Source organism: Colletotrichum lupini, chromosome 2 (assembly GCF_023278565.1).
Source record: "Colletotrichum lupini chromosome 2, complete sequence".
In the NCBI taxonomy this organism is placed as follows: domain Eukaryota; kingdom Fungi; phylum Ascomycota; class Sordariomycetes; order Glomerellales; family Glomerellaceae; genus Colletotrichum; species Colletotrichum lupini.
The window spans coordinates 1,260,297-1,285,370 of record NC_064675.1 but is presented as its reverse complement, the minus strand read 5'-3'; the positions used below and the strand labels follow the sequence as shown (position 1 = coordinate 1,285,370).

General features: G+C 53.0%; 6 protein-coding genes across 6 annotated transcripts; 1 reads left to right on the top strand and 5 right to left on the bottom strand.

Moving 5' to 3' along the window:
- Positions 1-295: 295 nt before the first annotated feature.
- CLUP02_02756 (FAD binding domain-containing protein) lies at positions 296-2,862 on the bottom strand (the record flags this gene model as incomplete). Its single annotated transcript, XM_049281785.1, has 4 exons — positions 296-1,735; positions 1,811-2,189; positions 2,260-2,505; positions 2,561-2,862. The coding sequence occupies 4 exons, from the start codon at positions 2,860-2,862 to the stop codon at positions 296-298; spliced, it is 2,367 nt and encodes a 788-aa protein (XP_049138928.1).
- A 2,660-nt stretch (positions 2,863-5,522) lies between these two features.
- CLUP02_02755 (glycosyl hydrolase family 43 protein) lies at positions 5,523-7,073 on the bottom strand (the record flags this gene model as incomplete). The annotated part of the gene is made up of 1 exon (XM_049281784.1): positions 5,523-7,073. One exon carries the CDS (start codon positions 7,071-7,073, stop codon positions 5,523-5,525), a length of 1,551 nt encoding a protein of 516 aa, XP_049138927.1.
- A 1,219-nt stretch (positions 7,074-8,292) lies between these two features.
- On the top strand, positions 8,293-11,311 carry CLUP02_02754 (uncharacterized protein; the record flags this gene model as incomplete). The annotated part of the gene is made up of 3 exons (XM_049281783.1): positions 8,293-10,328; positions 10,438-10,551; positions 10,657-11,311. 3 exons carry the CDS (start codon positions 8,293-8,295, stop codon positions 11,309-11,311), a joined length of 2,805 nt encoding a protein of 934 aa, XP_049138926.1.
- A 243-nt stretch (positions 11,312-11,554) lies between these two features.
- On the bottom strand, positions 11,555-12,136 carry CLUP02_02753 (acetyltransferase; the record flags this gene model as incomplete). Its single annotated transcript, XM_049281782.1, has 1 exon — positions 11,555-12,136. One exon carries the CDS (start codon positions 12,134-12,136, stop codon positions 11,555-11,557), a length of 582 nt encoding a protein of 193 aa, XP_049138925.1.
- Positions 12,137-13,427: 1,291 nt separating this feature from the next.
- On the bottom strand, positions 13,428-15,695 carry CLUP02_02752 (increased rDNA silencing protein 4; the record flags this gene model as incomplete). Its single annotated transcript, XM_049281781.1, has 1 exon — positions 13,428-15,695. The coding sequence occupies one exon, from the start codon at positions 15,693-15,695 to the stop codon at positions 13,428-13,430; it is 2,268 nt and encodes a 755-aa protein (XP_049138924.1).
- A 2,090-nt stretch (positions 15,696-17,785) lies between these two features.
- CLUP02_02751 (microtubule associated protein) lies at positions 17,786-20,352 on the bottom strand (the record flags this gene model as incomplete). The annotated part of the gene is made up of 3 exons (XM_049281780.1): positions 17,786-19,866; positions 19,927-20,185; positions 20,242-20,352. The coding sequence occupies 3 exons, from the start codon at positions 20,350-20,352 to the stop codon at positions 17,786-17,788; spliced, it is 2,451 nt and encodes an 816-aa protein (XP_049138923.1).
- Between the last annotated feature and the right edge of the window lie 4,722 nt (positions 20,353-25,074).

The window sequence follows — 25,074 nt, the reverse complement described above, 5'->3', positions numbered from 1 at the left end:
TAGGCCTTTATAAGGGCATTTAGAGATTCTATCTTAGGTATAATAGCTCCCTAGTAGTAGTAATTAGGGGGTATATTACGTAATAGGGATAGTAATCGTACCTTATAAAGTGCCCGTTACGTACTAAATCACGTATCTATCTCAGATATCGTATATATAGACCTTCTCCTTTTGTCTATTTCCACTTTAATAGTTAAGCCACTTTTACTACACTCCGTATGCCCATTGCTGCGTACCATAACTCGTGACAGAATCAGATGTCAACCTGATTGTTCATTGACCAACTCAGTCGAGCTTACTCAATCATCAGTCCTGCAATGACGTTTTCTCTCCATGCCCAAAGTCCTGCATAGGTAGCTCCCGGACCGACTAATGCCTGACCCATCAAAGTGGCCGCCGCAGCCCTAATCGCGACCTTTGTCGTCACGTATCCTAACCTACGGAGTTCAAAGACAGTGTACAGGCACCAGACCGCAACCGCACCGAAACAGAGGAGCATGTCGTACTTCCAGAATCCACCGATGTTGAGCCCCAGGCCCATGGACGCAATGCTCGGCAGGTCGAAAAAGGTCTCAAAGAGGGACACGGAGGGTTTGAAGCCAGCGTACACGAGAGCGCAGATATGTGTGATAGCGGTGACGGCGAACGTGAGTGTGTATCCGGTCTGAAGCGCGCTCTGGTCCTTCTTTTCGAAGATTTCCCAGTCCAGTGCCTTGATAGGCGAGGCGACCGAAAGAATGCCGGAGAAGAGCCAGGTCAGAATCGAGACGTAGACGGGAGAGGGCTGCCAAAAGGCGATAGCGTTTTGTTGGGCTACGGAGTCACCATACTGGATGAACATGAGGGCGGTAGGAATGATGTATCCGAGACAGAGGGCTGGAACCAGCGCCTTCGCCACAGTTGATGGGATTGGTCGGCCTGTGGGACGAGTGTAGACTTCGCTGCTGGTCGTATGCAGACTGATGAGGAAGTAGAGCGGTGCAATATTGCCGATACCAACTAGCTGGTATACTGTGAAGAGAGATGGCCAAGATACGAGAGAGAGCTGGTTGCCATTGCGATAACCTTCGATCGTCCAGATGTAAATGACGGGCGCGAGATTGATCAAGAAGTAGAGGCATTGAAGCCTCGTGTTCGGGTCAGGGCCAGAGGTCGCCTCGGAGAAGGCCCAGGAGAGGAGTGAGAGAACAGAATCGATCGCGGTATTGCCGGTGTACTCCGTCTTCAAAGGCTTCCCCACAAAGCTGGCACCACTCGCCGCCTCGGGAGCGATGACGAGAACTTGCTGCGCGAGGAACAAGAGGCCTGCAAGAACAGCTCCTACCACAAGCTTAGGTAGCAAAGAGGAGTCGAGTCTCTGGCTCGGAAGCTCGTCAAGGTACGGTAGCGCACGTGGCCTCTTCGGGACGTCCAAGAAGTCGAGCTTGTGACCCGGCTCGAAGTTTGTGCTCCAGGGCCCTTCCTTCTCATCGATAGACAAGCTTGGGACGAGGTAGCGACCGGCGAACTCCAAGAAAGGGCTTTCCATGGCGGCGAAACGCTGTTCCTTGTGCGAATTGTGAACAAGGGGCCAGACGCGCGGTTCTCGCTTCTTCTGGGTCTCTAGGAAGACATTGTGGATTTGCTCCGTCGTGACGCCTGATGGGTTTTGCTTGAGGGCTTCTGTAAGGTTGTTTACCAGCACTGCGGCCGTTTCGATGGCGCTGTTGCCTCCTTGTCCGGCAATTGGTTCCAACTGAGACAGGTCAGATCTTCGATACTATGCTCACTGAGGTCTGTATGGCCTCTTTAGCAGGAGAGGTTTTCTTACCTTGTGTGCGGCGTCGCCAATGGTCATGATGCGGTTGAAGTGCCACTTCTTGAAGACGTACTCCGGCAGTGGGGTCAAAAGTGAAGAGATCTTGGCAGCGTACAGATCTCTGAAGGTGAAGTTCTCATTAATCTTGTCCTCTTGATGCTCCTTGACCAACTTGGCCTCGTCTTCCTTGGTGTAGTGGGGGAGATCGGGGCCGTAGTGAGTGTAGCCCATGTTGACGAAAAGGAACCAGTAGACCCTGTTGGAAGGGCCGGCAATTACGAGGTATGAGAAGTGCTTGTTGAAGTTGGTTTGCACCGTGCCGTTCTCCCAGTTCTTGATGATGGAAATGCCAAAGATGCACTTGTAAACCGTCGGCAGGCATTCTACCCTTCTGTCAGTCGACAATAGAGAGTAGAAAACGATTAGCTGTCTTACCCTTCTTTTCGGAAGCAGGTATATACCCGGGCTCCAGGCTATCCGCGAGCCGCCACATCTCGCTTCTGACTTTGCTGTGGATGCCATCGGCGCCGATCAAGATGTCGCCCGAGTAGGACTGGCCGTCGCTTGTCTCGACTCTCACCTTGGACGGCTCGATGGAGACTTGCATAACCTTCTTACTGACAAGGATCCTGTCCTTGTTCTTCAGATTCTTCCACAACACTTCCAGAATCATTTGACGATCCACGAAGACAACTTCGTAGCCGTGTCTGTATTCTGATATGAGAAAGCTTCTTGAGACTCCTTAAACATGCTTTTACTCACCGCTGCTTGATCTGCTGGCCTACGCCACAGTACTCACTCGTCGGGTTGCCCTTGGAGTCGCGAAGAGACATCTTGTAAAGAGGCTCATCGATGAGTTTCCTGATCTCATCGTAGAGTCCAATCTGGTCGAGAACACGAGAACCATTGGGCAAAATGCCGATACTTGCGCCCACCTGGGGGGCCATCTCTCGATACCCCTCGAGAATGAGATAGTTGATCCCCACGCGCTCGAGCAGGTTCGCCAGCGTCAAGCCAGCTATCCCGCCGCCGGCGATCAGAACCGTAAAGTCCTTGGAAGGCATGACGACTAGAAAATGGTGTCAGTTTTTTCTAACTTCAAATTCGATCAGTAAATTGCGTTGAATCAAGTTATTCGCTGAGTAGAGTGTAAAGCCTTTCTTCCAAATTGGTGAAATCGGCGGGCTCCCGGCAGCTCGTTATATACAATAAATTTTTAACAGCTACATTGCGGACGTCATCAAAGCGCATTCAACCCGGATTGGCAATAACGACTCTTGACGTATTGTTCAACGACTTTGACGACGATAGTGGAGTTGAGAAGTCGAGGGAATTCTTGATTACAGCCTCAATGATCCAGGGCAGGCAGCTCGGAACCGAGGTGAAGCTTAAATACCATCGGACAAAACCCATCCAGATCGGCCCCACGTGGGAATGGAATAGTGGAATGGCACCCTTTCTAGTAACGGGAAAGTTATTTACTCACAATTTGTTTCTGATGTCGCGCCCCAATCGGGTTGTTGGAATTGAGGAAGTTTTGGGGGTACAGATTTGAACTTATCACCAGCAACACAACTCAAGCGTCTTCACCATCTCGCAAGTCAGCTAGCGCTGACAACGTCGGGCGTGCTTGGGGCCTTATGTAGCCGACTTCTGAGAGAAATGCAAGCAAAACCCACCTTGTGAGCGATCCCTCAAGTGTCACAAGTGGGTGTTACCAATGTCCCAATGACAGAAAAAACGAAGTCCGATAAGGCTCCTCATCTCCACCAGGATTCTCGGATCGGGACTTTGGCAAGCAGGATTTCCACCGCGGCGGCCGCCGACCTTGTTCCGAAAATGGATCGAACGGCAAATGAATTACACCAACGGACCAGTGAGCCTCAAACGAGTGGGTACTCTAACGGTCTTGACCTCCATTTTCTGCTTACGTCGTACGCATTGGCAAGGGTTGCTTGATTCTAGAGTCGCTCTAGACGCACCAAGACCCTGGAATATTGTGCGGCCATTCGAGGGAAGAAGGAGTAGGGACCCAAGCTGTCAGCGATGGTAACATTATGTTCGTACCATTGCAGAGCGGTGGCCGCGTGTGATGGCTGCTGATACGTCCGCCGCAGCGGGTATCCCTTGCACCCTGGGCACGGAGAACTGCCCATCACCAGTGGCCGGGCCGCCCCCCGGTAGGTAATTGCGGGCCGGGTCGTATGTTGACGGATTCTCGGGGAAGCCCCGCAATAGTTGAGGTTGCTACAGAGTCACTGCCAGTAGTCTGTACCGGCCGTATGTCACGCGTGTTAAGCTAGCTAGTAAATGCTCCCATTTGATGATAAGGCGTCTTGAAACCAGCTATGGAAGAATGGATTTGCTCCTAGTACCACAGGAAAGCATGATTATTTACAGGAACTCATTCTAGTCCTTAGAACTTGAGGCGATATGACAAGACTGTCCGTGGCTCTTTAGCGGATCGAACTTGACTCAGAGATGTACTTGTCAATTACTTCGAAAATCGAAATAGATATCCAGCCGCAGATCTGCGGGTGTATCCGTATGAGCATATCCAGTCTCGGACAGTCGGGGTGCGACGAGACTTGGCACTACTACACATACCTGCAAAGGCAAACTGAAATACCTTAGTAGAGCCTTTTTGATAGAGTGGAGTGACTAATCAAATACCAGTCTAGATATGCTCCTGCGTACAGGTGCCGGCACTTCTACTCCCAAGACTCCGGTGGGTTTCCCCGCGTTCATATTGATAGTCTAGCTTCTCCCGCATACATGTAAACTTAGAACTACGTATTCAACGACCCACTGTGCGCTTGTACAATGCCACGCCAGAGAGATTCGAAGTAGGGCAATGAGGAGAAGAGGTCGAACAATCCGGATACTAAGCCTCGTTATCGTGAGTCGAGAATTCTAGCATATCATTCGGTGCGGGTGGTCATTGAGGCTGTATAGAGTGACAGAAATTTTCAGCCAAAAGCAATGTGTCAAATGTTTGAGTCTTGAATAAATTATCGAGCCATCAGCGTTCATTCTTTGTGCAAAAGTCGCAACCATGTTCAGACTCTTGCGGCAGTGAGGAGATAGAGTCTCATTGCAGCCAGCGATGTGCATCCCCGCAACTTTATGTGTTAGTTCCACATTTGCGCACCTCGCAAGGACCCCGATCAACCATTGTACGTGGAATAATTCCTTCGTCATTTCAGATCACATTCATTTGCTTGCAGCTTGGACATGCCGCGGCTGTGTTGTTTGTTCACAAATCGCTAGTCTAACCTATCTGACTGAGAGGAGAAGCTGCCTTCATTGGTCTGGTCATGCTCGCACCTGGCCCTCAACTCTGCTATCGCATTTCCTTAATCATCAAACTGATCTTAGCCGTTGATAGCCGCGCTCATGGCTATCTCTGAAGCAGTTGCAAAGATTACCAGCATGTAAGAATCCGCATAGTGCTCCTTTCTGGATAGTCATACTAACACTGGAAGCAGGGGGCACGTATATGGCTTGATGATAAAGGTTGACCCATCTCACAAAGACGTAGCAACGAAGATTCACTTTGATGAAAATGTGTCCAAGATGGCACTTGATATTTGACTCATTTACATATCTTACACAAGACTGTATACATCTTTAAAAGTATGGACAACAAGAAGGTTCAAGTTGGTATCAATAGGAAACGGATCTCCTACTAATGGTCCCGAATACGCCGTCACCTAGCAGATCTTCACGCAGCGGTAGGCGCATACGCAAAGAACTCCTTAACAGCGACACCGGCAAACTGCCCACCGCTTCCAGAGGCGGTCAAAACAGCCCTCAAAGCCTTGGTCGAAACAGTCGTGAAGCTGACCTCCTTGGGCGTATCCGAGACATCTGTCGGGAACGACGTGGCAGAGACAGCCTTCCACGAGGTGCCGTCCTGGTACTCGACCGTCCACGACTTGGGCGGCGCGACACCCACATTGGCACCGGCATCCTGATCAGCAAACAGCGCCAGCGCGACGCCGTTGAGCTCGACGGTGCTGTTCCAGGTCAAGGTAAGGGTGCTCGTCTCGGGGGATTGCTCGGCGTTGTACGAGGACCAGTAGTCAGGCGGCAGGGGCGCCTCCTCGACGCGGCCGTCGTTGATGGACTTGATCCAGTACTGGATGGGGGTCTCGCCCGCCGACGAAGCGACGGCCTTGGGCGCGATGTTACGCGTCGGCTCGGCGGCGGCGGCGGCGCGCTTGGTCTGGACCATCTTGTTAATGGCCGGCGGGGAGGCCGAGTCGTCCCAGGTGATCTTATCGATGGCGACGGAGCGGCGGAAGTGCGTGCCGCCCTCGGCGTCGCGGGTGTGGTAGGCCAGACCCCATTCGCCGTTGGAGAGCTGGTAGGCGCCCGGGTGGGAGGTGGTTGAGGAGACGATGTCGACGAAGACGCCGCGGAAAGTCCAGGGGCCGAGGGGAGACTCGGCGGTGCCGTAGGCGAGGCAGGCGTGGTAGCTCGTGGGCGTGCAGGGGGAGTCCGCGCCGGCGTTGTTGGCGGCGTAGAGCATGTAGTAGGTGCTGTTGCGCTTCATGAGCCAGGGGGCCTCGAAGAAGCCGGTGAGGGAGTCGACGTCGACGACGGAGCCCTTGATTGTCACCATGTCGGTGTCCAGCTCGTAGCCCTTGAGGTAGCCGAAGGTGCCGAAGTAGATGTAGACCTTGCCATTGTCGACGAGGACGGTCGGGTCAATGTTCTGGATGTTGTTGCCGGGGGAGGGGACCGTCTGAGAGATGATGGGACCGCTCGGGTGGGCGTCCTTGAAGGGGCCGAGTGGGCTGTCAGAGACGGCGACGCCGATGGCGAAGGGGTCCGACGCGGAGGTTGACTTTTGAGTGACGGGGCTGTACAAGTAGAACTTGCCATCCGGGCCCTGAACAATCTGACTGGCGTAGGCGGTGCCCTGGGCGGCCCAGGAAAAGATTGAGTTGGGCTGGGCAACGTCGCGGTGGAGGGTCCAGTCGGCGCCGGCCGGATCCGGATTCTTGGCCTCAAAGATTTGCCATTCGTTCATGACAAAGCCGTTCTCGTTGGGGCCGGCCTCGTCGCGGCCGGAGAGGATGTAGAGGGTGTCATTGACGACGAGCGGCGCCGGGTCGGCGGAGTAGACGGAGCTATCGGCGAGGATCGGGTTGCCGGTGGACTTGAAGGTGGTGGAGGTGGACTGCCGGCGGACCGGGATGAGGCCCGCGCTCAGGGGCTGGACCAGCAGCGAAGTCGCGAGACTCGCCCACACGAGGTTGTTGAACATGGTTGAGATGGCGCACACGAATGGGTAACGAATGGAAGGGAAGTAAGCAGCGAGAGACAAAAGAATGGAAGAATCACACAGTGATTCGTAGAGTTGACTGACAGTTCGAGTGAAACTAGAGAGAGTTCCCAGGATCAGGTAGGTCTGCTTATACTTAAGAAAAGTTATTAAGACACAGTTTGAGAGTCTCTGTCATGAATAACCTTAGTTGAGCGCATCCACTCTTTCTGCTTCCCCTGGAATTTCGTGAGTGACACGAATAAATTGGCTTTGCGCCAGATCGTCCGCTAAAACCCCCAAGCGACCTCGTACTTTTGCTGCCCCCCTTAACATGGCACAACCGGGGTGTCCATGAGAACGACCGAGTCAATTCATTATTCTCCTTCTCGAAGAACTTTAACAGAGTCAATTAGGTAACCGTCGTCTCGCTCTCGCATCCTTTACGTACTGGGTTAATTACCTGCTCTATTATCCCACTTGATTTCATCATTTCAGTCTGTATCCCACCCGGCTCAACTTCTTTAAAGAGTCTTGGAATTCAATCTCTGATAATCTACGTTGGTGCCGCGCAGCCGGCGTGAACCATGCGTGGATTTTGATTCTCCCGTTGGAAGGATGGAGCCTCAGTGGCATCAAATGTCACTCTCTATTTCCGGCCCAATCAAGATGAGACCAGGCGACTTTGAGGGTTGCATTCAACGGTCGATGGGCTGTTGGTAACTTGGTACCCCGCGTTAAACCCAGCTAGTTTCTTGCGCTAGAAGGAGGGATACGGGCTTGGTTCGATGCTTAATCACATCTAGCATCCTTTGACCTTCCAAGTTGAGGTTATCCAGAGAGGAAAAGGTGTGTGACTTCAAGGTAAGCGCACATCACAATTCCTAAATGCTTGAAGTCGCTGGGAAGAGTCGGATCAGCCGCCCGATCCTGTGTCGCACTCGGGCGTTTGTCCCGGAGGAGTTATCCACAGATTATGAGCCAAAAGCGACGTGTGAGAGCCTGTCCCATCTGATCTTGTCAAGACAAAGAGGTTTTTGGTGAAGCTCCGTTCCGCATCTGTACAGGTGTGATCGGGCACGATGCCGGACACGAGGTGGCATCGCCATCTACCTAGAGTATGCATCTTGGGTTGCAGTTGAATCGTTCGCCTCAATGAACCCCTCAGTTCACGGCAGGCGAAAGCATCATCAATAACGTAACCGAGTTGCCTTAAGCCATCATGTTGGACACATTATATAAGAGCAAGTTCATTCGAACCTGCAAGTTGGCCTTCAGATCTGTAGTCGATAGGTCTCACTCAACCGCCCAGGTTGCCACTTCTGCCACGATGGTCTCCTTTCTCGGCAAACTCGTGTCTGCCGGCCTCTTCATCACGGGTGTCCTCTCCCAAGACAACCTAGGCCTCAGCAGCGGATACATCACCCTCGCAACAAAGAACTTCAACCTCCAACTCGTCAAGAACGCCCAAGTCCTAGCCTCCCTCAAACCCGCCGGCGACACCTTTGACTTCCTCCCGCTGGACTACCTCTCCCTCCGCGCCCGCAACGGCCAGTACCACTGGGGCGACATCACCTACCGCTATCGTCAATCCGGCACAACAGCCTGGACAAACGGCGACTCCGCCGCGGCCCGCCAGCCCGTCACCACCATCGCCCCGGCCACCGGCATCCTTGCCTCCTCCCGTCTCGGCCCCACCCTCCCCTCCGGCAGCCCGCTCAACATCACCCGAGAATGGCTCGATGTCTCCGGCGACCTCGGCTTGCGCTTCACGCTCCAGAACTCGGGCTCTTCGGCCATCGAGATTGGTAGCCTTGGCTTCCCGGCCGAATTCAACAGCATCTTCACGAACCGCTACGCCGCCGACATGCAGCGCGTCTGCTCCCTCTCGGATCCCTACGTCGGCATGCACGCCGGCCAGATCCGCGTGGCGCCCACCCGCGGCACCGGCGCCGCTCTCGTTGTCACCCCGCTGGGCGACACACCCCTTGAGGCCTACCGCAACCTCGCCGAGCGCAGCTACGAGGGAACCTACTACGGCAGCCAGACGTTTGAAGGCTTCTACGAGTGGCAGGTCCTCACAAAGGCCTGGGCCGAGAATGAGTGGCGTTCTCAAACACCATGGAACGTTCCCTCGTCCAGGACCCTTCAACCAGGCCAGTCACTCCAGTTTGGAGTCCGCTTCTCCGTCGCAAAGGGCGGCGTCCGGGAGCTTGATGCCACCGTCCGTGGTACCGGAACGCCCACCGCCGTCGGCGTGCCGGGCTACATCGTCCCACGCGGCGAGCCAGCGCAGCTCTTCCTCCAATACGCCCAGTCCACAGTCCAATCCATCGCATCGGAACCAGCCGGCGCCTTAACGGTCACCCTTGTCTCGGCGGGAAGATACACAGTCACCCCCTCAACGACAGCCTGGGGCCGCGTCCGCCTCACCGTGACCTACGCCGACGGCAAGCTCCAAACAATCCACTACTACGTGACCAAACCATCCACCGAGGCCGTCGCCAGCCTTGGCAAGTTCCTCACCACGGCGCAATACTTCACCGACACATCAGACCCCTTTGGCCGCGCGCCGTCGGTGATGACATACGACTACGAGACCAAATCCATCGTCACACAAGACTCCCGCGCATGGGTCGCCGGCCTCAGCGACGAAGCCGGCGCAGGCTCGTACCTCTCCGCCTTCATGAAGCAAGCCGTCCAACCAAACGCGGACGAGGTGACCAAGCTCGAAGCCTTTGTCGACCGCGTCCTCTGGAAGACGATCCAGACCGCCGACTTCGCCGTCCGCAAAGCAATCTTCTTCTACGAGCCCGCCGCCGTGCCGGGGTACGCCTACTCCACCTCCATCGACTGGACCTCCTGGACCTCCTGGAACAAGGCCGCCGCCTACTCCATTGACCGCGCTTATAACTACGTCCACGTCGCGGGCGCTTACTGGTCGCTCTACCGCGTCGGACGGGCTTACCCGGCGCTTCTTAAGACGCACGCGTGGGACTGGTATTTGAACCAGGCATATGAGACGGTCATGCGGGCGATGAAGGGGGACGTCGGGTATAACCGCGTCGGGCTTATGGGGGAGACGGTGTTTGGCGAGATCCTGGCCGATTTGGGACGCGAGGGGCAGACGACTAAGGCGAGCGCTTTGTCTGCTGCCATGAAGTCGCGGGCGGCGCAGTGGGATACGGAGGAGGTGCCGTTTGGGAGTGAGATGGCGTGGGATTCGACTGGGCAGGAGGGTGTTTACTACTGGGCAAAGTGAGTTTCTCGGTCCTTTGAATTTTCCCACGGCAGAACCCCCTCAAGGCTTTCGAGGCGTGGGACAGTTACAAGTTCGCTTGGGAACATTGGCTAACAGATATCAAAGGTACTTTGGCTACACCAACACGGCGACAAAATCCGTCAACAGCGTCCTCGGCTTCATGCCAACCGTCCCTCACTGGGGCTGGAACGGCAACGCTCGCCGCTACTGGGACAACATGTAAGTCGTTATTCATCCCCAAATCCTTCAACTCCACCCCCCTTCCCTTCACCACGAGCCTCTCTCTCAACAATGGACTTTGACATCTAACAACCAACCCACCAGCTACGGAGGCAAACTCCGCCGCATCGAACGTCAAATCCACCACTACGGCTCCGGCCTGAACGCCCTCGTCCTCCTCTCCGCCTTCCGCTCCAGCCCGACAGACACCTACCTCCTCCGCACAGGCTACGGCGGCACCACGGGACCCCTCTCCAACATCAACCAAGACGGCTTCGCCGCTGCCTCGTTCCACAGCTGGCCCGACACGCTGAAATGGGACGGCATCAGCGGCGACTACGGTCCCAACTTTTTAGGTCTTGCGTTGGGATCGGGTACGTACGTCGTGCAGGATTCCGAGCTCGGCGTGTTGGCGTTTGGAGGTGTCGTCACGGCTGGCGGAGGTGGTTCAGGGGCGGTGAGCGTTACGACCAAGGACGCGGTCAGGAGGAAGGTGTTTATCGGGCCTTTGGGTGTGCTTGTGAGTGTCGATGCTGGGATTATCCAGGACTTCACGTTTACGGCTTCTTCGAAGAGTGTTTCTGTCACGTTGGCGCAGTTGGATGGTGTCCCGAAGGCTGCGAGCGCGGTTGTTTGGTTGGAGAGTACGACTGGGACTGGCGCGTTCAAGGTTACGACATCGGGGATCGCGCAGGCGAGGGGCGGGTGGTCTGTTCCTCTCTCGGGGAGCAGCGTAGCGGTTCAGATTGGGCCTGCGTAGGCTTGTCTAGAAGGTTGTCGTGTTCGGGGATGAGACGTGTTTGATTTGTTTATATCTTCTCTTCTTCCTAGGACGCCAGTGAGAGCTGACGACTTGCGACAATAGTCCCATCTCGTTCTAACCATCTATAAAGTCTTCTAAACCAAGCTCAGTGCCTCTATTCCGACATAATTTAACCCCCCCCCCCCCCCCTCCCTCCCTCCCATCATAATCCCTCTCGCATCTCACATACCACCACAACCCTCACAACCCCTTCTCCAAAACCTCAAACCACAAATCATCCCTCAACGCAACACCCCCAACCATCTCCTTGTACGGAAACTCCCTCCTCTCCCCAGTCTTCACATACCCCCTCCTCTCATACCACGCAATCAGTTCCCCCCTCATCCAAAGCACACACATCTCCATCCTCGCCACTCCCCATTCCCGCTTCGCATACCCCTCCGCAAACTCCAACACCCGCCTCCCCACCCCGCCAGCCTGCCGCTCAGGCGAGACGGCAAAGAGGCCGAAATACGCTACTCGGGGATCCTGTTTACTGCGTACGATTTCGCAGCATGCCAGCGGGGTGGTCGGCTTCTCGGTGACGGCGTCGTCGGCGGAGTCATCGGTGACGATGAGAACCGCGCCCTCGGGCTCGGTGATCTTGGCGAGCAGGCCGCGCTCGTCGATGCGTTGGTCTGCGACTAGGTCCGCTTCCGTCGTCCAGCCTTTGCGGGAGAATTCGCCGCGGTAGGCGGAGCGGATTAAGGGGAGGAGGGTGGGGACGTCGGAGGGTGTGGCGGGGCGGAAGGAGAGGGGTGTTTGGGGGGTTGAGACTGTCATTGTGGAGGTGGTTATGACGGGCGGTATTGGTGTATAAGATTGTCGTTGTTCTTGTGTTGCGATGGTTGGTTGTAAGAATTGGGGAGTTGTGGTGTGTGGTGATGCGTGATTTTACCCCTGAGTAGAGTCCGTATCGTGAGATGCTCGAATGTCTTGCGGACGAGGTCTGAGAGTTGATTTGTCTTGATCTTACAGGGAGATTGAATAATTGAGTGAGTTCCAATATGATAAGTCAAATCTGCCAGAAAATGTCATCTGAGATCGTGAACATCACAGAATCTAAATACAACAACCACTCGCCGGCTTGTCACCCCAGAACCCACCGAACCGCCACACCGGGGCATCTTCAAGAAAATTTCCCTCAGTCCAGTGTCTAGTGTTGTTGACCCACGCCTTTCCATGTACCGAATCCCCACAGGGTCATGTCATCCGCGGTCTTTGACCACCCCCAAATCCACAGGCTTAGGACAGAGATAATCTCCAAAATAGATGAGCATATAGACGCTGATTGGTCTAAACTCAACATCCAATCAGTAGCCCTGTTCAAGTCGGAGACCAAGCAGGTGCAAAACAGAGGTGGAGCATCGAGTCGTGCAAGGGCGCCGTTAACTTGACATATTTTTGACATGTTCGACATGGCCATTGTTCTCAGATGGGCCCCACCGAACCGGCTGCCACGTACGAATCCGCGCCGCCAAGATTGCATCTCCCGCCGCCCTTGAGATCCGGACTATCAGACGTGCCTAAATCGCCTTCCTCAATCGACTCCAACTGGAGCCTTGAAAGCCAACAGTCCCATGTAGGCCGAACGCTCCCAACTCACATGAATGAAGAAAGCCGTTGACCCATCCACACAAGCCAAGCGATCTTTCAATCATCCAACCACCACCTGACCGTATCGCAACCCAGGAACATCGCTGTAGTCTGATAGTCATCAGATGAACTTACTCAGACTCACAGACGTGCAAAAACCACTACAAGGATCAAAGCTCGAAAAATGTCTCAGAAACTCACAAAGTGCCCGGGCAGAAATAGATAGTAAACGGTAATGCGCGCCATGCGGGGTTAACTGTTCCAGGCGTGGTATTATCGTCAGAGACATCTACCTTACATCAAGGGTATCAATACAAGCACACGGAAAGCAGAAACAGAGAAGAAAAAAAAGATGCAATGCTATGCTATGCCATGCTGCGTCATACCGCGTAAAATGCGCTCTCTTCCTCGCCATCATTCCCAACTCTTCTCTCAGACTTCTTTCCGTTTTGCCTTTTAGACACTCCCAAATCTGCCTTCACTTTTTCACCTTGGGCGAAAGCACCTTGACGCCCTGCGCGCTATCCCACACACTGGCACTCACCCTCGCAGGGATCTTGCGCCCCCTCAACCTCTGATCAATCAACCACAACCCAACCACGAACTCAGCCTTGCCCAGCATCCCCCGATGGCTCCGGTCCACGGCGTCCCACACCTCAGCCAGCTCCTCCTGCGGCAGCCGCGAACGCCGCCAGACCTCGCGCGCCACCACGTCCACCACGCAGTCAGCTGCGTCATGAGGCAGCGGGCTGCCGCCGAGGCTTTGAATCGTCAAGCCCGTGGTTGAAGCAGAGTCAACGAGCAGCACGCCGCGGTTGCTCGCCCACACCGCCTCGTACCGCCTGCGTTCGCGGACCGTAATCTCGTCTCGCCATCGCCGTCGCGCGCCCTCCTTGTGGGAGTGCTTGTTGCTGGCGCGCTGGTGCTTCTTCTTGCGGATCTCGTCCTCGTCGTCCGACTTCGACGGCGGCTGGCGGAGGGTCTGTCGCATGCGTGGTGACTTTGTGCGGTTAGGTAACTGGGGCGGAGATAGCGTAGAGTTGCCCGTATTTGAGGGTGTCAAGCGGGCCGCGGCGAGGGATCCGGCCATGATCGCGTTGGACAGAGAATTCAGCGGTAGACTTGTAGTCGACGAGGCGGGCGTGCGACGCGGAGTTGTTCGGCTTGGTGAGCTGTTTGCTGATGAGCGGCCGGGGGTGCTGTGCGTAGAGTGTGTCTGATGAGCCGTCGAGCGAGATGGCACGTATTCGGGAACGGCGGTCTGGTTTGACTCTGCCGAAACAAACGTGTCGTTAGAAGAGCTTGTATCAGCAGTCGACGGCCTTGGCCCAGATTCTGGCCGACGGAACGGCTCCTGGAGGTGACCATGTCCATAAACCGATGCCATACTCCGAGGCTTCTTCAATGGAGGAGGCTCCCGCTCCTTTGATTTCGTACCACGCGGCTGAGGTGGTGTGGGCGGCTGCAACTTGCTCTTTGACACCGGTCTCTTCAGCTCAGGGGAAGCGATCCCGTCGTCTCTCCCGACAAAGGGCGGCGAGACAGGTTCAACCGGCTTGGCCTTGGTCCGCGACCTCCTTGGTTCCGGCGTCGTAGGGGGCTGCGCGGTCTTGGGCTCCGGCATGAGCGTTTGGGTAATAGGCACCCTCGTGAGCTCCGACCTTGACCGCACTTCCGGGGCTTCTGAAGCGTTGGATGACATGTTGACAGTGGTCTCTGGCTCCCTGCCACGCGGCAAATGCTCCAACACAGTCTGCCTGTGCACAGCCTTGGCCGGCGACAGAACAGGTTTCGCAGGCGACGACTTGAGCGTGGGTTTCCTCGCCTGCGGCGTGACATCCCCCCTGGCCTCCTCCTTTTCGACAACCATATTCGGCGTAACAGGCCTTGGCTTGACCTTGGGTGTCGTCCTCGGCACTGCCGGCCTCCGCTCTCCTTCACCGGCCTCCTCCTCAACGATACCCATCCTCGCCGCCTTGGCACGGGCAAGACTCAACTCCCTCTCGGGCGTCAACGGCCGAACCTTGGGCCTGGCCGCAACATCCCCGCCGCTCTTCTTCACAGGATCAACATCCTCCCCGCCCCCTCGCTCAAACATGCTTATCAAATGACCCGTGGCGGGGATGGATGTCGTATCCGGCAAATCCAGGCTGCTCACCACGCTCTCCGTCTCCCCGCCGCCGCTGCCGCGCCTGTTTCTCCTCGCCAGCTGCATCTGCTGTAACTGATTCATCTGCGCGGGCGTCAGCGCGGATGCGGCGGGACTTGCGTGCGGCTGCGGACTGGGCGATGCGCTTCGCGAGGCGGCTAGCGTGGCGGCGATGTAGCTCGGGCTTTTTGGGTCGAGCCGCGTCGTGTGCGGCGTGAGGTGGGATGTCGTCGACGAGGCTGCGGGACTTGAGGCGAGGAAATTGGAGAGACGGTCTCGCATGTCGGATGTGCCATCGCGACCGAAGCGGCTGTCGCCTGGGGTCGTTGCCAGGCTCGCGCCCGTGTGCTGGCGCTGTATTGGGCTTGTGCTCGTGCTTCGGTCGTAGTTTGACGCGGTGGAGGCGGCGATGAGGCTCGCGCCGCGGCGACGGGTGATGTTGCTGGCATTTGGTGTGGGTTTTGGGGGCGGGATGGGCTTCGGTTTCGTCTTGTTGAAGGCGAGGTTCGCGCCCTTTAGAGCTGCGGCTGCGTCGGAGGCACCGCCCGACGGTGGGTGATGGTGGTGGTTGTGGTTGTGGTGGGTGTTCATCATCATGGCGATGGACGACCGCGGGATGGTATTGTAGTGGAGGACGGCAGCATCGGAGACCTATTGAGATGCCGTCGGGGTGTTGGTCGATCAACAGAGCAAGGATGTTTCTGTCATCCTGGGAGCTTCGGCTTCGTCGCGGATAGTCTAGGTGGTTGAATTATGGGCGTACGGAAGATGGGTAGATTCGAGCAAAGAAAGTACAGGAGGGGTCGGGTGATCGTCGTCAGGATTGGATAAAGGCGTGCGGCTGAGATTGAGGTAAAGTAAGATCCCTAGGAAGCGAGGCAGATAGGAGTCGAGTTGAAGAAAGAGGAAAAAGGAAAGCTGTACAGAGATGAAGACGAATAAAGACAAGGTGGTAATATTACGGATACCAATGGCACAAGGTACTAATTTACTCGGCTGCGCGGCGCAGAAGTGGAAACGACACCTGCCACCTGCACCAGCATGGTAGGTACGGTGTACCGCGGCGTTGCGGCTGAGCTCCAGCTTCCTGCGGAGATGCGCACCGCGCCCAATGGTTCAATTTTTTGGGGGGAGTTGCAGGGAGTCCAGTCAGCAACAGAAAACAGAAAACACAAGACGCAGAAAAAAAGATGGAACGAACGGGTGGCCGGGCGACCTTTCGGTCAGGCTTCTCATCCCCGGAAATCCGTCCATCTCAACTTCTCAAGTAAGGTACCTTGCATCGTAGGTATCCACCTTCTCCGAGGCCGTCGGGTGTGTTCACGTCCGCCCGTGGGGTTTCCTCCCCCAAGAAAGCTTCACTTGCTGTCTGTACGCAGTATATGGACAGAAACTCCATACCTGAGTGGCCTGACTAGATCCGCGAGTCAATGATCTAGACTTACTAGCACGTTGTTACAAGGTATTGGGGAAATGACGCATCTGGGGGAACATCCTCTCAGTACCTTAATTAACAAGACGCAACCACTAAGCACCACCAAGGAAAACGGACGTAGATCTCGACATCACCACCGTCATAGCGGATCTACACACACCATGGCCCTGGCTAGATGCTCATCCTTCCCAGTAAACCATTTAATAAAGTAGTCCGCTGGCACCGGATGGACGGGAGCGGACGGGAGTCATTTAGTTCTGGCCTCTCACTGCTTTTGCTGGTTGATAGCTTCTCCTCGCTCACTTTACTTTCCTTAGCTCCCGCGTCCCGGACGTGCCGCCGCCCACCGGCCATCTCAGTCTTACACCACCTCAGCTCACCCACAACTCACAGCACCAATCGATACAAACGCCGGAACTCGCGGCTTTTGCTGATCAGGGTGGCATCATATTCCTACCCGATTTCATTTGGACGTCACGAGGAGCACATTTCACGTCTAGACCGGACACGATAATGATGATAATGTACGCATCACTGCTTTTTGTTTTTACTACACTACGAAAAGATTCCTATGTATCCCTTGAGGCTGAAAAGCGCGTGGAAGAAAGACCAAGACGCAAAAAGGTTTGACCAAGCAAACGAAGACAAAGATGTACGCTCATAATCCTCGCAAGGGGGTTGGCGTTGGGAAAGGGTATCACCCCATCCAGAAGTACCGACCGCCTCGAGAAACCAAAACTCCAATTCTTTCCACTTGCTTGCAATGACCAAGGAAAACAAGACGTGGTATACCCAGATTCGAGGGTAGCTGGAACGTGTTCCGACAAAGAGAAACAAAACAACAGTTGTCGTCAGAGCTGTCGATGGGTCCAGGTGGCCATGTCATAACATGAATCACAAGGATCCCAAATGCCTCGCGGCTCGGCTGCCAGTATGCACAGAGAAGGAAGAAAATCACAATGGCCACCCTTCCAATTCCTCCTCTCAACATTCCACCAAGCAAAACCGACCGAGATATAAACGACACGGGGAAAGAAGCGAAGGGCATCCATGGACACCAAGATCCTCGACCAATTATTTTCTTTGCCAAAGAAGAAAAAAAGGCATGTTCGTCATGAGCGAGTAGCAAGTGCATCGTTCAGACATGAGGCATAATCATCCGACGTTATCATCAGGCTGCAAAAAGTCCGCAGCCGGCGCACCAAGATGAAGTAACAGAACGAGCAATGGATTAGGCAGCGAATTCCCACGCTCAGTATCCATCCTCGTCTGTCCACTCGCTGCCTGAGATGATGCGGCCCTCGCCGTCACCGTAGGCATGTCCAGCATGTCCACCAGGTGCCGTCATCGGGAACGGGCGCTGCCTCTTAGGATCGCTAGCCGGTGGCCGATATCCAGCTTCGGGTTCAAAGCGTTTGGTCCCGTTGCGGGCAGCTCGTACCTTGGCGTAGTATGTGTCGCTAGCATCCTGCTCGGGTTCGCTGGCGTCGTCATACGTCTCCCAGTTTTCTGAGCCCGTCACGTTACTCGATCCGTTGGATGAGTTGGAAATCTGACGGGGTGGAGGTGCTTGGGGATAAGCAGAAGGTGGATATTGGCGGATGGTTGAGGAGTGCGAAGACGGGTAGTCGTGTTGGGAGGATCCCTGGGAGTGATGAGAGCTCTGGGAAGCGTACGACGCGTGCGAGTTGTGGGAAGCGTGAGAAGTGTGCGAGAGGGTGGAGTTGGCTCGCATCAGCCGAGGCTGCTGGCAATCCTCGTCGTAGGGATCCTCAAGTTCAACCTGGCGGACGATGCTCGCGCCCAACCCTACTGACTTGTAAGGATTGACGGGAGTCTCCAGCTCGATCGTGCTGAGGTCGCGCATCTTGGGCGGAGGGGCACGCATTTGGTGATTACCACCTCGGATCGTCGCATAGGCGTCAATTCGCGACGCCGGTCGCTCCGGTTGTACTGGCGAGGTGTTGCCAAAGTTGCCATACTTGAGGTTGGTCAATGGGGGCCGAGCCGGGATCCTTGAGGGACTACCAGGCGGCCGGTTGAGAGTTTGCGCTCGCTCTCTCAAGCTGCCCATGGAAGATGCCGGTCTGGCAATCTCCTGGGCTTTTGCGTGAGCAGACACAGGTCTCGTTGATGGAGCCGCGCTGTTCATGTTGTTCGCGCTACGTTTGGTCGTAGGCGCGGGTGCTGGTGTTCTCACACCATTACGAGTGGGCGGTCTTGCGATGGACGTGGTGCTCTGCGCTCTACTGTGCCCTCTCGGCCTAGCTGCTGATTGAGGAGCGGCTCCTACGCCCGGTGTCTTGCATCGCGGGCCAGGTGCAGGCCGGTCCTCCGCCTCGAGCACATCCAAGTAGCGCTCACCGTGTACCGTGAATGGCCGCCCGTACTCGTCCTCGAATTGTTCGAGGATTCTACGCAACTCGACGGCAATCTTGGGTAGCTCCTTGGCGATGCGCTTGCGCATCTTCTCTTCTCTGAGAAGCTTGCCGGGATCGCGCTTCTCACCCTTCTGGCCACGCATCATCAGGCGAGAAGCGTCCTGACTTGAGGCGGCGAGCTCGTCGCGCTCACTGGTGAGGCTTCGGTGTCTTTCAACGAGCTCAAGCGTGGGGAGACGTTGTTCCTTGAGAACTTCCAGTCTTGCAATCTCTCGCTCGTGAGCCTCGAGGAGAGCATCGCTGTATACATCGGAAAAGGCGGGTGTGAACTCAAGCATCTCGTCTTCGGAAAGGTAGAGCGAGTCCCAGAGTTCCTGTAGCTTGAACCGCGCATCCTCGACGAACAGATGCAAGTTCTGCCTCTTCAGCTCGTTGAGGCGCACAAGCTCATCCTCGAACTCGTTGATTTGTCGCACGCCACAGCCTCGGTTGCTATTGAGAAACGCCTTCCTCTCTGCCATATCAACCTCCAACTTTTCCCAGAGGGCCTCGACTGCCGTGCGCAGGTCCTTGAGACGCTTCTCACGGTTCTTCTTCTCGTCCGAGAGTTTGTCGCGCTTCGCCTTGAGGCGTTCGATATCTTCCTCGTGCAGGCCCAACTGTTCGGGTGACTCGCGGTAGTACTTGACAATAGCACCGTCTGTTTGAGCCTGAGGGGTGCCCAGCTCGGCCCAAAGTTGAATGGTGTGCTCGCAAAGGGCCTTAACCGTCGCGACGCGGCGTGTGTACTCTTCATAGACTCTCGTAAACTCATGATCGAGCTTGTCCACGTAGGACGGCGATAGGTCGAAGTTGGGAGGGACGGATTGGTTCGGGCCCGTGGGCGGCAGGGGAATCTTAACGAAGGTGGGTTCAAGATGTGACGAGTATGATTCGAGTGCTTCGACAAGCTCTGGATGGCTTGTTAGTACACCACCTTATTTGGCATCTTCCGGCTTTATGGCCAACTCACTCTTGACTTGTTCGAAACGCTCCTTATGCAGTCTACTGACTTGCTTATGCTTCTCCTTGAGGCCCTGCAAACATCGGGTCAGGGGGTAGGTAATTCGTATATCGTCGCTGCGGTCTCGGCGTGCGCGGTTGTCGTCGAGGGATGCCTCCATCTGCTGTATCGTGGTAATTATGCGCTCGGCTTCATCAATCATTTCCTCCTTTTCGTTCGTGACAAGGTTCACCTGGTCGGTAAGAGCCTTGGAAAGCGCCTCGAAGAGCTATGGGCGATTGTCAGCACGAACTGGAGAAGGGAAGTGAGCTGAGAGAAGCGTACGTCTTCCTCGCGCTTTTCGCGATCATGGTTCGGAACGCCGATCTCATCGAATAAACCGTGCAATTGGCCGATGATGGTATTGACCTGTTGGGACAGGTAACTCGTGTCCATGGTGGATTAAACAGGCCAAACTGAAAGCCAAAAGAAGGTGAGGATAAGAGAAAAGGCGGTATGGTTCGGGGAATTGATTGTGATTAAGGTAAGTGCGGTAAGGCGTGCAGGTCGTGGGGGTAAAAGAGTGGGCGCAGCGCAAAGGCTGAGTGTTGATGCTATTCACGGTGGCAATGAGGCCAGTGCGGGTGCGGCAAGGCAGTCGATTTGTTTACTTTCTCTGCGGTACCTGGGATGCGGTTGCGACGGGGACTAGCTAAGTAGGAAGCGAATGGTCACCGAGAGTATTGCGGCGTATAGTGCATCGTCCAGCAGGAAAAAGTCGTCCAAGAGAGAGGAGTAGTAGAATGTAGCTGCGTTTGAAATCTGCAGTCTCCTTGGATCTGTGAAGCCGAAGAGATTTGTCTGAGACTGCCCGATCTGTGTTTCTCCCAAGTTGTTGATGGCCGATGGGATCTTTTTTTTCCGGAGGGATGGATGGCGGAGGGCGGAGGTTGGGGAAAGTGGAAAGTGGGAGAAAGAGGATGGGAGGAAACAACCAGACAAGAAGGGGCAAGTCGACAAAGATGCGACGGGAAGGTGCCACTTGATGAATTGAATTCACGGTCAGGAGGGAAGGAAAGACCTGGGATCTCATGGGAAGGAGGTGGCCGGGAATGTCGTGAGAAACGGGTCCTCAGTTTTCCTGTTTGGGTTCGCGTGGTGGGGCACGTATCCACGGCAACGGGGTCGACTCTCAGCAGGCAAGGGTTACAGTGCGTGAGTGCCTTTTTTCGTGGTGGGTTTCAGGAAAGAGCTACCCCGCCATTGGCTACCTTCGGTCCATTCACGAATCACGATGCGCTCATGCTCTGTCTGCACTTCAGCTGCCTGCAGCTTCGAGACAGGGGTAGGTGAGCAGAGATACGTACCTGTTGCCGGGGTTCCAATTGCTTTAGTGCTACGCGGGTGGGTCTCTCGCTTGCTGTCAGCTCAGCCCATTAGCCAATCTTAGCTAAGCACGCTTAATCACTTGCACCTCGTCAACCCAACATTTGTCCCGATGTCCTGGCAGCTGCCTCAAGTCTTCTATTGAAACGTTGGCCACCTCAACGGCCACTTCATATGTGAACAAGATAATGTTACATATATATCCTTCTCTCAAGACTAGAATGTCCCAAGATCTCAAGCGTACCTGTTGAGTTGTGATAATGATGTTGGTCGGTTGGTCTATCTTACTGCAACTGCAAGCAGCGGACGATCAAACACACGCCGCTCTGCGCAAACAAATCACCCGCAGCTCTAGTCGCGCATCGGCAACCCGCTTTGTTTACTTTGCTGCATCGCATCGCATCGCATCGCCCCCAACGAATTCTCCAAGTCCGCGTCCTTTCTGCAAGTCATCCAGATGGTTGCTGGTTGCTGGTTGCTGCCCACAACAAAACATCAACCTTTTTTTTCCCTCTTTTTAAACTAACATCTTAGACTCCTGCTCTTTCGTACGTCGCACGTCTGCCTCGCATCACGCTAAAGTCATGCACACGACAACTCTCTTACACCAACAGCTCCATCACATTATCCACACCCGATTCCTTCATGCACCTCAACCTCGCAGCTTTCCCTCCGACTGGCCTCTCGCTACGAATAGACGTATCCAAGTCCAATGTCTCCAACAAAAAACTCCGTAGCAGGCCGAACGAAAATCAGGAAAATCGATCTGGCTCATCTCGGCTCTTTCCCATCCCTTGCTCGCCCCTCTCCCCTGCCACGCTGCTTTGCCCCATTTCTGCTGTGGGCATCTTCAGGCGCGTGCTCCAGCGGTGAGATGCAAACGCATCCTCTTCCAACCCCGGTCCGCCCATCGCTTCACCATGGTGACGGCCAACCCAACCTTGCTTTTCCTGGTTGTATCCGTACGAAGTGCGCATCAAATCGCAATCGCGGCGGTACGGACTTTATGCTTTCTTCTTTAATCTGATCTTCCCCCCTTATTCAGGTGACCATCTTCTCTTCCAGCCAAGTCCAGACCTACTCTCAGCCCGAATGGCTTCCAACTTCGTACGGAGTCGACTACGAATACATGGATAGCTGGGAAATACTGTACCCAAGCTCCCATCAGCTTTCCCCTCCTTGTTGCAAAGTCGTAATCGACTGCCCGGGAAACCATGAGTCTTGGGATGACAGTCCCATAATATCAGGCCCATGCTCCCTCTCCCTTTCCCAGCCTCCCCAGATTCGGACGAAATTCTTTGTAACCGACCCGTTCAGAGCCAAGTTTGATCTCCGCAACCATTGAGTTCGCTTCTCGCCGTCGCACTGCCCGGAACTGCACCAAGTATCCGTACTGCCCAAACCTGCTCTGATCCAATCCCAATCCAAGTTGAACACACACACGGCACAGGCCGTCCACTAGTAAGCTTCTGGGACCTGACCTGGTTCGGGGCATTTGTTACGCGCGCATTCTCGACCTTCTGCCCCTCCTCTCACCCTTGCTCTGCTGTGGCTGGTGGCTGGTAAATCCAATGGCCAGCCGCTAGCGTTCCTTGCCCTTGTCTTTTCCTCTGTCTCGGCGACGTCATCGTCGTCTTCTCTCAACCCAACTCAAGGCGCGGTTGCCCGGTGGACCTTGATGAAATCGTGATCCCGCTTGACAACCCTGCAGCTCAAACCAACCCGTGGCATTATCGCACTTCGCCATGGCCGAGAGATGGGATAATGTGCATGGCTTTCTGGTATAGCTTATGACCCGCACTCCAAGTGTATGCCTCCAGCCACCGGAGAACAATCAATTTTTGTTGTGTAATTCTCTGTACGTAAGAGCGTGACTTCAAGTTGTTGAGTCTGAACTTCTTGAGGAAATGCGCCTTCCTAAAAACAACTCAGGCGTACGAAGCGACACCCTGACCAAATAAGGTAGTCACCATGAGAGGTATCCTTCGATACGTTGGGCAAGGCGAAAATAGAGCGCAGCTGATTGACCATCGGGACTATTATACTTTACCAAAGTCGCCGGATAGCTAAACATCGAACAGGCATTTCAAGAATCACATTGCCTTACAATCGTACAACAATGATCAGTAGTCATTCTGTCGAGAATGTCATCCTTTAGTTCAGCCAATACGACAAAGTGCAACGATGACTGGGTAAAGACGTGGGTCTCGTCCGCCAAGCCTAACAAGGAAGGCGGATAGTGCTCCGTAGACTGCCTTCCGCATGTGACATGGGCGACGTTCTTTTCGCCAAGCCCTACGATCCTCTATGAAGACGAGTCGCTTAGGATCTGTTGGATTACGAGGCAGAAAAGGGGCCCTATTAGGTAGTTAGGTAGGGGTAGTAGGTAGGCAGTCTGGGCCCGTGCAGACGGACCCTTCTACCTACCTATACCCACTGAGGGATCGCGGGCTCTGCCCACGATCTTCCCCTCTTATATATATATAATAGACTTATATTAACTTATTAACCTAGTTATAACTAAAAGGCCTAACCTATTTACATATATATAAATACTAATTAGTAATTAAATTATATATATATTTTTATTATAAGTTAATAAGGATATAATTATAAAAAAGATAGTTTCGATTTACCTCGCTAGCTATTCTAACTTATTAACTTAGTTTTATTTATCTAATTAATAATAAATAGCTTAGTTTATATTACCTTAATTCTCTTTTATTATTACTAACTAATAATTAATTAACTAGTTATAAGTTATTAAGAGCGCGTTTTATTATATATAATTTTTTTTATTAAGACTATTATTATAAAAGAATTAATTACTTTATTATTATTATTAACCTCGTTTTTATTATTAATATTATTTTTATTAGTTTTATTATAATTATTAACTTCTTTTTAATTAAGCCGCTTATAAAAGAATTTATTTTAAATATATTATAACTAAGTATTATTTTAAACTAATAATAAGTAAAAAGAGATTAATTATTAAAAGATCGATTTAATAACTATTAGTGTATTAGTGCTTAATAATAGTAAGACCTTTGGAATTATAAATACGTTAATAACGAAGTTCTTATTAATAGCGAAGTGTTTTAAGATATTAAAAAAAAAAAGATCTTAATAGTAATAGTAATAGGGATCTGTTTTATATTATTAATAAATCTACCTCTTTTCAACTTAATAAAAGCTCTAAGACTAGATTAGTAAAAACGAGGTATAAAAAGTACTAAAAAGAATCACTAATTAATAGTTAATAGAATCCTCTATTTTTTATTAAAAATACGGTTATAAAAGGCCTTTTTTTATAACCTTTTACTAACTTTAATAACCTTCTATTTATATATTTTATTAAAGGAATAGATATTTAAATTAATAATAATAGCCCGCTTATTATTATTAAAACGATTATTATAACCGACTTATTACTCTTTTTAACTTAACTAACGTTATATTACGATTATAATATAATAATTATTTCTTATAATTATCCTTTACTATATAACTTATTTTATAAATATACTATAATAACTATTAACCCTGGTAATAAATAAAAATGGTCTAATAATTAGTTAATATTACTTCCGGCCTACTTATATTTTTAAATTATAAAACTATACTTAATTTTAATTTATTAATAAGACTACGTTAACTTAACTTAATAAGGCTTATTTAATATTATACCTACTTTTATTAATAATAAAAAGCTTAATACTTTTATTTTTTATATAATAGGATACTATTATTAAAACGGCTTAATAAGTAAAGAGTTATAAAAGGACTTTA